Source organism: Erithacus rubecula, assembly GCF_903797595.1.
Source record: "Erithacus rubecula genome assembly, chromosome: 3".
In the NCBI taxonomy this organism is placed as follows: Eukaryota; Metazoa; Chordata; class Aves; order Passeriformes; family Muscicapidae; genus Erithacus; species Erithacus rubecula.
The window spans coordinates 118844592-118857381 of record NC_136689.1 but is presented as its reverse complement, the minus strand read 5'-3'; the positions used below and the strand labels follow the sequence as shown (position 1 = coordinate 118857381).

Below are 12790 nucleotides of genomic sequence, written 5' to 3'. Positions count from 1 at the left end.
GAAATAAGGCTCTCCTTTTTTTTTTTTTTTGTTTATTTTCTTCTGTAGGCTCGGTAGTAGATTATTAGAAAAGAAGCATTAAGCACAGTGAGAGTGCTTCCCTCTAATTGATACTTTGAGAGATCTCTACTTTGTTGTTCATTTTAACTAATTTTTATCATGCCTCTGGGATGATATAACCCACACATCCTTCACCTAAGAAACCTGGTAATTATGGTGCTCACTACAAGTAATTAGATCTCAAATAAAAAGGAATCTTTATCCAAATTGCTGGGGGGAAATGCAATAATAATAAAGAAAGATGTTTAGGTAAGTAAATATCAACAGGAAATGGCCATTCAAAAAAGTATCAGCAATCAGGTCAATGCTATTCATTACTGGGACACCACACAGCTTACATTTTCATTTTTGAGAGTTGAGCTTTTCTTTACCACAACAATCAGGTCAATGCAGTCTTTGCTGGGAAATAATCATAATAGCACTAAAGTACTTTAACACAGGAATGCTGCTGTTCTTGGTTTACTTGAAGCATGCAGGCATGACGTCCTCCACCTCATTAGAGAAAGCAACCTAAGGATGGACTGGTTCTGTCTGGAGGGTACATACACACAAGAAGTATGCCTCATAACTTAATGGAAGAAATCTTTTCTCTGTTTCAAGTACCAGATACAGTGCAGTGGTTGGTAACAGTCTATTAAAAAAGCAACTTCTGTGAGATGTATAGTTGGTCAGAAAATTAAATAATAGCACAGGGTGGAAGTGGCAACTGACTGTAAGAGGCTGTACATTACATCCATTGTCGTTTTTCCAGGCAAGTCAGTTTTGCTAGAGAAAAGAGCACACAAAGTGCGTCATGCACACGGAACTGCAGAAGTGAAGTGATGTCAGGAACAGCATCTAGTGCATGGATAAGAGAACAATAAATGCAGGCTCTGTAATGGGGGCTAGATAGGTATTAGCCACAGGGAAGCACTAATGGAGTGAACAAGAACAATGTTTAAATCATCAATATCCAGGTGCTTAGCATTACTTAAGAATCAAGCAATTAGGATTCAAAAAGAACAATTATCAGATTTAACAAAGAGGCCATTTAGTGTTTGTCACTGTGTCATTAGTCCTATTTAGTGGTAGGGGAACGCTAAGGAGTTAAAATGCATTGTAAGCATTGTGAATTAGATAGTACAGTGAAACAAGTCACAACAGCTATAATTAAAAAGTGGGTAATTGCCAGAGTTGGTGCACAGTAACATTGAAGATGCTATCACTTGCCCCTATGCTTCCAATAGGAGGTAACAGGCAATTGCATGTGGAGCCTGCCGAAAATATATGAAATTATAGATAGTGTAGATGGAATGATGCAGTTAATGTGAATTGGTGCCCCAGCTTTGTCATGGTTTTTAGGCCTTGCCACCTATGTAGGATTTTTATGATTTCATTTTATTCTTAGCCTCTTCAACCCTTGTTCATTTTGATGTTTTCAGTCTAATCACAGTGATGATGCCTAGAACAGGCAGGATCTAGTCCATTTTCCAGGTATTCTTTCAAATTTAGTTGAAATACACATAATTCAGTGAAATATCCAGACAGATTGGTTTAGAACAGTGCAATCCACTTGTTTTATTAGAAGGTAAAGGTGGAATGAGAGTTTCCAAAACTACATTAAATAACCTGATGAAAAAATGCTCGATTTACAGACATGAGAGATAGAGTAGAAGATGCACTAATCATGAACAAATATTCTAATCCTGCTAACTCTTTTAAGTGACTATCAAAGAGGAGAGACTTCTTTTTCACCTGGAGCAACTGGAGGGCTAAAAATACAAAAATGAAATTGCTATAAATGGGCCGAAAGCAAACAAAGAACATAATTTAATGCACTAACAAAAGTCATTGCTGCTGGATCAAATTTCTCTCTTGATAAGATTTCAAAACCCACTAAGTACATATTACCCAGTGATGTGTGCATTCTTGGAAAAAGCTGCTGTGAATCTTCAAGGCAGCCCAGGCTTAAGTGATGTGCAAAGAACCTATGGTAATGATGATGACATTAAAAGGTTCATAGAACCAGTATCAATAGCTAGGAGCAAGATAAAGCACTAGCTTTCTGCAAGGGATCATAGGCAAAACACAAAGCTAAGAAAAAAGAGAATGTGAATTTTAAGAACAGCTGAAAACAGCAGGTGAACTCTTCCATCTACAGTCACCTAGAAAATAAGAAGAAGCTTGAAGAACAAAGATGAGCTGGAACTAAAATTCTGTAAGAATTAGAATTCTACCCAATAACTCCTTATTAGAAATTGTGCTGAGCAAACACTGAAATAATTTTCAGACCTTGCTCAGCATTTGATGCCCATAAGATGGCAAAATTACGTTATCTAGAAAAATGTATCCCACAGGTGAGAGGATAGTGACATAGAATCTCAGAACCACACGATAATACTGACATTAAAACCCACATGTTTAAGAACAAAATAATAGAATTTAAAGTTAATATATCCTTTTATTCAGAAATGAAGCTATCTTATTTTGAAAAATCTAATAATATTCACAAGTAATAATCTAGTTTAAGCACTCTATAAAGAAGATAAAATTGTGTGTCATTCCATCTTTTGCAAACTAGCATTATTTTCATGTGTTCCATTTCAAACTTTTTGTAAAAGCAAATACTGCACTTAAAAAAGCATTGTATCTGGCAAAATTTAGGTGGGTTTTCTGTATTTTGGAAATCCATATAAAATACTGGATGTTCAAACATGAAAGCGAAATCCCTTACAAACCTGTATTAACCAGTGAAACTAATCAGTGTTACTTCTCTGTTGAGCATGAGGAAAGTGAATCACAAAGGAGAATTTTAAGTATGATGTTTAAAACTAGATTTCAATAGTTGCCTGTCTGAGTAAACACATTCTTTGAGATTGAGGATCTTCCCAATGTTAACATTGTCCCTTAAACAAACATGTAGGACAGAATGGATGGGCTTTGCTACAGGAAAAAGAGTTATTAACCCTGTAAGCATCAGTAAAAACAAGTAAATATTCAATATAAGGGATCCCAGTGAGGCTTCTTCTGAAGTGTATTTTTGGGTTTGGGTTCTAGAGAGAAGAAATGACACATTTGCAGGGGAATTCACAAGAAGTAGACTTGAACTGTAAGATAGTGAGTCGTCAGGGAGCTTCAGCAAATCCTTCATGCAAAGAACAATGAAGAGCAATTGTCCTGCTTGCTGAAAATATACACACTGCAAGGAGAACTGTAGCCAAGGAAAAGCTTGCTTGGAAGTTTGCTTCCAAAATGATACTTCTTAAATGATTCTTAGCATCAAATATGAATGTGAGCTATCAGACAGAGCAGGGTAAAGAAGAAAATAGAAATGGGTTAATTAGGTGCAGAAAATACTAGTGTTGAGCATATACTGGAGCACATCTAAGTACATTACTGTTTTACTATGATGAATGATTAAAATAATCTCTCTTATTTTTTTTTCTTTCCACTCACTATCACAGCTCCATTATGTATCATTAGGGAATGGAGATTTATGTATGCAAGTATTTTCCAGGCAACAAAAGGGGGATGTAGGGGCTGTTTAGCATATGGCAGAAGAGGAAGTTAAAAACAAGATTCTAGTAGCTGGTTTACACAGTGGGCATTGCCCACAATGGGCTAATTAACCTTAAGAAAATGAAAGATGAAAGAGGGTAAAAATCCATCTCAATTGGCAGTGCACTGTGCATGATATCAAAGAAGAGGTATTTGGTGGAAATTAGAAAATCTGAATATGGAATTGTTATGGAACAGTTGGCCTGTAATAATGTCTTTTGTAATACTAACAGGACAATTTACAGACTTTGAGGCTACATTGATACCAGTGAGTTAAAGAGTATTAAGGAACATTTTCCAGAAACGGAGATCAAATCTTCTGTAAATTTAAACAGAAAGAACGGTTACAGACTGTTTTGGATGAGGCCAATGAACCTCCTCCTAAACAACTCCTGAGCACTGTTGAGAGGGTGGGTCCATGCATCCATGACCATTCCCCAGACACACTTTGCATGGGAACTTCCTGGTATTGAACTAAAATAATATATATTCGAGTAAATTTCTTTGAACAATATAGAAAAAGCCTGAGTTTTCTGAAGCTCTTTTTACCTGAAGGTCAACCTAGCCAAAGCTATTTAGCAAAGTTATATAGAGAAACCATATCTATAATTTTAATGAACAACAACCAGCCATTTTAGGACCAGGACACTGTATGCCATTAAGAAGGAAATACAGCAACTTTATATTTCCTTTATATGCAATCTCTGTGCCAATAACTGTTTGACAAAAGCCAGAGGGCACTAAGCCAGAGACTCCATTGTGGAAGGAAAGCCTCTCTGATCCAATGAAGAGAAAAACAAGATGCTTTGACCACCACTTAGGGAAACAATAACATGATCATCATCAATCAAAGTAGACCTGGGTAGTAGAGAAGACATTACTACAGTCTCAGTATGTCTAATAACACTGGTGATTAAGCCTTTCACTTTACTTGCCAAAGTGTGCTGCTTTCTAAAGCAAAGTTTAGAGATCAACAGCAAGTGGGATTACTGGATAAAATGAGGTGAGGGGCAACCAGCTTACTAATTCTTCTGTGCACATATTTGATATGAATATGCAAAATTAGAAGATGACTGTGAGAGCTTCAGTCTGCAACACTGCAGTCACAATGAACCTGCAAAATTGGAGCTTTGTTCAAGAAATACATTAGGTTCATTCTTTGAGGACTAAAGAAATACTGCTGCAGAAAATGGGGTTCCTTAACATCAATAAAACTTGTTGAAGAGGGAATGCTTTCCAATGTGAGCAGAACCCAGAGTCACACGAGAGTCAAACTATCAGTAAAATTAGTTAGGTGTCCCATTAAAAGTGCAAGCCCAAATGAAGCAGTACATGTCTGCAATGACTTTAGAAACTGGAATTTAGACTACAACTGAAGCTGCCTTTATAAAACATCTTCAACAAACTTTTATTTTAGCAGGCAGTTATTCAGAAATATAATAGAGGGCTCTGGGCATCATTTATATGAAACATTTATTCTGCATTAAAAAGGTTGGAATGGTCTAAGGGACGAACCAGTTGCTTGATGAACTGACAATGTGAGAATCTATTTTGTGCTTAATGCAATATTACATTAAATACTGGCATACAAAAATTTACATACAAAATTCTAACCCATGTTTTGACTAAAGGAGTACCATTCAAAAACAACAACAAAAAAGTACAACAATTATATATTTCTATTGCTTTTGTTAGAAAAACTTAGTATTGGTTAAAAACATTTCTCTCTCTGTCTTTTTGTTTTTCTTTTTGGAGAAGTCAGATAAATCATCCAGGTTACAGCATCAGTGGAAAAATGCACTGAGTATACCCCATAGGAGTACTTTTTAGCTATTCACACCAGTCTAACAAGCATGATATGAATGTATAATATGCTTTGTCTTAGAAGGGGATGGCGACTGTGCAAGATGAACAAATTAATAAAATGAGAAAATCATCCCCTTATAGACTTACTGTTTGAACTTTGTGGAAATCCAGGTAAGGAGGATGGACCATTCATTCCAGGCAGAAGAACAGGAGGAAGGCCAGGGAGTCCTGGATAAGCTGCTGGCAAACTGATACCATGAAGGGAACTGCTGTCCATCATGCCTGGCTGCTGTACTGTTAATCCTAGCACATCAGTAGCCTTCTTTATGCGATCCAATTCTTGCTGTGCCATCAGCTGTCTAACTGTTGTGGGAGCTAAATAATCTTTCTCCCGGTCTAACTGACTTCCCACAGTTTCTCTCACTTTTGTAATATGTTGTTTGGAAAAGATATGATCTCTTATGGACAAACGTGCAGAATATTTCACACCACACAGAGAACATTCTGGCTTTGTCCCATCAGGTCCAGTCTGATTTATCATGAATGGCTTCCCTATGTTAATTTTGAATTTCTTTTCTTTAGCCCGGGCATTTTGAAACCAGACCTGAACCACACGTTTGGGCAGACCAATCTCATTCCCTAGCATTTCACATTCCTGCATGGTTGGAGTCCGGTAGTCACTAAAGCAAGCCTTGAGAACTTTAAGCTGAAGGTTACTCATTTGTGTTCGGAAACGCTTGTGGCCCGGCCGATCACTGTTTTTGGATTTGAAGGGATTGCTAGCTCCAAATGGGTTAGGTGAACTTGGATCAGCTATGCTTGAAGTTTCACTGCGATCGGCATTATCATCAGGGTCGTCAGTAATGTAGTAACTTTGGTCATGGTCGCCATCTTTTTCACTGAAGTGTATTGAAGGGCTTGTTAGGGAAAAGAGAAATTTATCATCGGTATTCTCATTTGTAGGTGTAGTTGCTGCTTTTGGCAGTGTGTCATTCACAAGCGGTTTTGGTTCTTTGGGGGGTGATGCAGGTTTTGCATCCCCTGAACTGCCCGTTGTGCTTTCCATTTCATTGTTCCCCTCATCCCCTGTTGTGGCATCGCTAATTGCGGTATTAATTGATGAAGTCTCATCAAAGTCAGTCTTGTTTTGATCATATCCAGAGTCAGCAGGAGGGGCATTCAAATTTTCTATATCCTCGCTAGACTCTGCTTTAAAAGAAGAAGGACTTAAAAGGTTCTTCGGTGACATTTCTGCAGTTTTGCTAACAGGGGTTGATACAGTGGAGGCTAATTCATTTTCGCTTGATAATTCAGTTTTTGCTAATGACAATGATGGGTAATCAAAAAATATGTACTTTTGTGGACTTTCTCCTCCATCTTCATTTGATATCAAAGGACTCGGAGGCAAACTATAGCCGGCCTGTTTTCCTTCATTCCAATGTCGAGAGCGGATGTGACTTTCTAAAGCAGACTTTGCCTTAAACAGAGCTCGACAAAAAGGACATCTTTTATGGGACTGGGCTGGACCAACTGCACGGAATTGTCCCTTTCTTTCTCGGGCTCTTGTGTTCTGAAACCAGACTTGTACGACCCTCTTTTTCAGTCCCACTTCACGTGCAATATGATCTAGCATCTTTCTGGTGGGATTGGAATCTAGCAGGTACTTTTCGTAGAGTATTTCCAGCTGCTCTGGAGTAATTGTAGTTCTTAAACGTTTATCACGATGTTGATCTTCTCCACTGTTTCCTCCCTCCTTCTCACTACAGTTATTGTCGTCTTTATCATCTAGTTTCCGTTTCAGGGAACCAGAAACTGTAGCAGGGTGTGCTGTATGTGATGAGCCAGTTTGTGGTGGCATCTGAGCAAGAGAGCTGTTAAGTAACTGTCCAGTCATCAAAGGATTATTTGGGTCAAATATCATGTAGGGCATATCCATTGGTCTTTCTAAAAACTGGGAGTGAAGAAATTGGTTTTGGGCTGCTAGGAAATGCATGTGCTGGTGCTCCTGCCAAAGTTCTAGAGTTGGAAAGGCAACTGTACACTGATCACACTGATACTGTAATAACTGAGGAGGTAGACTGTTCTGTAGAGAAGTCATTGAAATTGGCAAAGGACTGGAAGGAACGGGTGTGTTTTGTGATGCAGAAGGAGGTCTCCCTACAATCTGGGATTGCTTTTGTTGTGGTGGTTGAGAAACAGAGGGCTGAGGGTCAGAAGATGTTGCTGGAGTAGACTGTACTGGTTTGGTGCTTTGGGAAGTTGTATCTGTTTGCTTAGAGGTGGCTTCATTTTGTTTTGGTTTTTCTGTGGACTCTGGTTTAGGAGAAGCCTTCTCAGGTTCTGGTTTGGGTGATGGAATCAAAGGAGTACTAGAACCAGAGCCAGAGCTTGCAGCTGTGACTGTCAGGCTTTTTGACGAGTCGTTTTGGCCAGAAACTGCACAGTTCTTATACACTGTTTGATCAGAGGCATCCATAGAGTCTTCAGTTTGGCTTTCATCTTGAGCATCATCATCTTCGTCTTTGTAACACTGCTTTTTCTGGTGTGTAATTAAATCAAAGATCCTGGGAAAAACCACACTGCACTTTTTGCACTGATACTGCATGTTACTGGTTCGGATGTAACGCTCATTGGTCAGTTCCCTTTTCTCATTGTCTTTAGTTTCAGCTTGATTCTCGTAACTTTTGCGAGCTTTTTGTCGTGCATTTTGGAACCATACGACAATAACTCGAGTAGGTAGGTTAAGAACAGTTGAAAGCTGTTCGATTTCATCATCCTTTGGATAAGCATTTGTGTCAAAGAAGTCTTGGAGGACACGAAGCTGGTAGTCAGTAAACCGAGTCCTGGACGACCTCTTGCTGAAAGATGCATCAGACTTGTAGGGTTCTACAGCTGAAGGTTGGGGATCTATTCTGATATCTTCCAATACTGTTATAGGAGGATTGCTGAAATTATATGGAGAATCCTTATTTCTCTGTCGCTCTTTAAACAGCGTATTTCGAAACCAGTGCTTGATAACTTTCTGCGAAAGACCAGATTTCTCAGCCATTTCTTGGATCTGCTCTTCACTTGGAGAATTGTTAATATCAAAATAAGCCCGCAAGATCTTTAACTGGTCATCTGTGATTCTTGTGCGCGGACGCTTGAACTGAGAGTGCCGCAGGAAATTGGGATCTAACCCCAGCTGCTGCTGGCAAAGCTGGGTAAGATCGGCAGATAAAGTATCCATTGGTGGCAGCTGGAGGGCAAGCTGAGGAGGCAGTGCAGGATGCTGCACTGGCTGCATCATAATTGGAGGGAAAAGCGGGAGATCAAGTGAAACTGGAAGCTGGACTTGAGGTGGGGCTGATGGTGGTGGTGGTGGAGGAGGCGGAGGTGGCGGCGGAGGAGGAGGTGGCGGAGGTGTAGGTGGTGGAGCCTGCAAAGGTGTGGGAGTTGTGGTTTGAATTTTTCCAGCTCCAGCTGAAGAAGGTTGAGAAGGAGTTGGAGGAGGAGGAGGAGGAGGTGGTGGAGGAGGAGGTGGTGGAGGTGGTGGCGTTTCTGGAGAAGATGGAGAAATTGGATAAAGCTTGTCATACGCCTCCCTGTACTGTCGGGCAAATTTTTCCAATGCTCCATATGGAAAAAAATGTCCATGCACGTGTTCTTGATGACTCTTCAAAATAAGAATATTGGAAAAAAGCTTACTGCAGGTTCCACACTCTAGTTTGTCTGTGTTTTCACCATCCCCAGTCTTGCTTTTTTTCTGCACTTTTTGTCTGTTCTCATTGTATTGGATAACTAACTCAAACCCGAAGTTCTCCAACAAAGCCTTGGCTGCATTTCCCCTTGCTCCAGAAGCGATTCTGGGTGGTGGGATGGCTGGTTCTGAGGATTTTGGCTTCTTCATATCTTTGTTTTCCTTTAGTCCTTCATTGTCATTAGTAAATTCTTGCTTTGGCTTCTCGTGTTTCTCAGAAACTTCTTCTGACTCCTTATATGACGGCATATCCTTTATCAGCTGGCAGTCTGTACTTACTAAGGTATTTTGCTCTGCTTTCATCAGCTTACTACTTTGCTGCTGCTGCTTTTGGGACTGAAGTTGGGGTTGGGTGGACTGATACTGCTGTGCCTGTTGCTGCAGTATCTGTAGCTGGGTTTGGCCAACATGGTGCTGAGTTTGTATCTGCTGCTTCAAATCTTCAAGCAGTGATCCTGTCATACCAGCCATTCCAGGCATACCAAACGTGGCAGAACCAGGCAAACCCAGATCCGGGCTTAAGCTAAATTCTGTCCCAGGTATATAGAATGGGAAAAGGAACTGAGGCTGTTGAAATTGGAGCAGTGCTTCTGGCGTCATTGGAAAATGAGGCAAAAAAGCTGGATTGAGAAACTGCGGTTGAAAGAACGCAGCTTGTTGTTGCAGTTCGTGCTGCAGTTGCATTTGAAGTTGTGCTGGTGACTGGGGTGGGTGATGTGTAGGCTGAGCAGAAATTAATTCAGAAGCTTGTTTTTTATTTAATTCTTTGGCATCTAAATGTGTTTCTTTGCTGTTAACTGCTGGTAAGCTCACAGATTCTAGAATTCCTTGGCTGGGGCTATTAACATTCCCTGCTACACTATTTCCGCTACTTATATTACCACTTGGTTCTAGTTTTGCAGCCCTTGCCTTTGTCTGATGAAGCACAGATCTCATATGGATTTCCAATGTAGAACTTTGGCTATATGCAACATTACAAATGCTGCACTTGTAGGGTTTGTTGTCAGTGCTGCTGTTGGTTTCTTGAGGGACAGGACTCGATGCTTCCTGCAAAACCTTTTTGAGTTTATGCAGATGGGACACTGAGTTATAGTGAACCAAAAGAATGTTCTTTTGGGTGAAAGACTCTTTACACACTGTACACTTATATGGGCGAGATGGATCTAGAAATTTTTCCATAGTAAAATTTGGCCCTTTTCTAAAAGGTAAGGTCCGCTTTGGTTCTGAGCCCATATCATCTGGAATAGAGCTACTATCACTTCCTACAGGACTGGCTTTACCTTCCTGGTCCATCTCATAATCTCTTTCTATTTCCTGTTCTAGTGCATGATCGTCTTGTGCCATACTTTCACTTTCTGCCCACAGTTCACCATTGACAGGTAAAGATGCACACAGCTGCTGAAGTTCAGCTTCATTGAGTTCAGGGTGGCCTGCCTCCAAGTGTTTTTTTAAAGCCTGGAATGTACGGAAGCTACGTTGGCAAAGGCTACACATGGTAGCTGCCCGAATAGCGTGGTACTGGGAATGTATCTGAAGCTTCTGCATAGTCTTAAAAGCCAAGCTGCAATGGTTGCAACGGTACTTATAGACATGGCGGTCAGAAACAGACAGCTGCTGCTTCTTCTGCTGCTCATTTAGCTGGTCTGGCATAGAGTCAGTGGTCTTTATGTCCTTACTGCTGCTCTTATTCCAGTCTGGTGTTTCAGTAGATTCCTTAGGTGGCTTCTGTTCCTCAGTCTTAATTTCCATTCCAGTTTTTGATTCATCGATCCCAGGGGTACATTTCTCGTCCACAGGACTCTCACCTAGTTAAAGAAAGTGAAGTGTCTTTTACATAAGTAGAAGAGAAAGCACCCAGTATTCATTTTAATTTATTTTTTCATCAGAAATCAAGAAAGGCACTTAGTATGCCATGTGTAAGCTTAACAAAATATAACAACCTGTCCTTGTCCCAGAAAACAAAGCAGGCAGGACAAACAGGAGTTTAAAAAGAGGAATAAAACTCATACACAATGATCAGATTGGCAGTGGCATCTGGCCAAGCAGTGGCACAGGGAGCTTTTCTTTGCCAGAAGGTAGGAGTTTATTGGTACAAAGGGAGCACCAAAGAAGAAAAGGAAATGAAGAGTAGGAAAGAGGGAAAGAGTAGAAAAATGGGGACAAGAGGTAGGACAGATGATTAGAAAGAGGATGTTAGTGGTCTGAGAAGAGAGGAAGGAGCATGCTGTGACAACTAGCAAAATTTCCTAGTGCATAATACAGTAAGAGTCTAGGATCAGAAACCTGCTATCGGAAATGAAGACAAAATCACTTACCTAACATTCCCCATTGATGGTTAAAGCGCCACTGCCTTTTGGGAGTGTGTCTTATTTGCTGGTTAAACAAGGAGGATCTTGCCCTCAAAGTGGCTGGGCACTGCTGTTTGATTTTACCTCCATCAAAAGCAAAGAGTCTGGCATACATGTGCATTCTACTAGCTCAGCCAAATTCAGAACCCTTGCTAGATTTATCTTTTTATCTCTGTGGCTATAAGGAAGCCAGAAAATAATTCTCTTTGCTAAGTAACAAGTAGATTTATTTCTAAATTGCCCATACCTAGTTTTCACATGTCTAGGCTTTTTTTTTGCATACCTGGATATTTCCCAGATCCCTCAGCAGTAATGGTTGCAGGTGTGTCACGTTCAGATTTCTCTGAAGCAGCTGCTGGCAATAGCATACTATTGGGCATCATGACATCTGGTACAGGAACCTTTGAAAACCAAGAATATGGTATTATTACAGAAAAAGTCCCACCATTTATTACTATGCCACAATATGAAATTATAATTCAAAAGATCCACCCTATGTGGATGACTGTCAGAAATCAAGATCCTGATTCAGTCCTTGATTATGGTTTCTGACAGATCATAATCCAGAGCATCATGTGTCTCTTGGTGGAAAATCAACTCAAAATAATCCACAGTAAGGGGATGCTATAGAACTACATGCACACAATATTTCATTGGTATCAGTATCACCACAAAGAAGGTTTTGCTGACTTGCCAAGGTCATTGGATTTATCAGTGGAATTTTCCTAGGATATCCTCCAAAGACAGAGAACATGTTAAGATATGGAAACCAATCAGTCTTTCACTGAGGGCATTCCCACTTTTCTTCACCTGCATTTTTTTTACACAAAAGCTGGACATTCCATGATCTTTGAAAGAAAATTATGTCAATAGGGAAGTAACAACTTATTTCTATTTAAAATAAGTTTTTTTTATCTTTCTTGGCTTCAATTTCTAATTGATCCAGATTGCTTTATCTGTTGTGTTACACATTGAAATTATAGACAGAAATCTTTGAAGGGTGTTCTCTTAGTCTGGTAGTATTCAGTTTAGCAAAGTTGATATGAATATCAACTTGCTCAACAATTCATGTTTCTATTTTACTTTGCTCTTTAAAACAAACTAATACCAGAAATATAGGACTGTCCTATTAAGATTAGCAAGTTTAAGTTCAAGCTCCTGCATTGCCAGATTCTGTTTAAAGAATCTTGGATAAATCAGTCCAGACTGTGCTGCATCTCCTTCAATCTAACAGAAGGACAAGATTTCCTTTGTACAGTGGTAAAAAAATTATCCACAGAAAAGATTTTTGAGTTGTAAA

General features: G+C 39.7%; 1 protein-coding gene across 6 annotated transcripts in view; it reads right to left on the bottom strand.

Moving 5' to 3' along the window:
- The window catches only part of ZFHX4 (zinc finger homeobox 4), a 154580-nt gene that overhangs the window by 4526 nt on the left and 137264 nt on the right, over positions 1-12790 (bottom strand). For all 6 annotated transcript variants that reach the window (XM_079300925.1, XM_079300926.1, XM_079300921.1 and 3 more), the window contains exons 8-9: positions 11774-11891; positions 5551-10947 (exon numbers count right to left, since the gene is read on the bottom strand). In XM_079300925.1, coding sequence (XP_079157051.1) covers positions 5551-10947; positions 11774-11891 — 5515 coding nt within the window. The remainder of the gene's footprint in view (positions 1-5550; positions 10948-11773; positions 11892-12790) is intronic.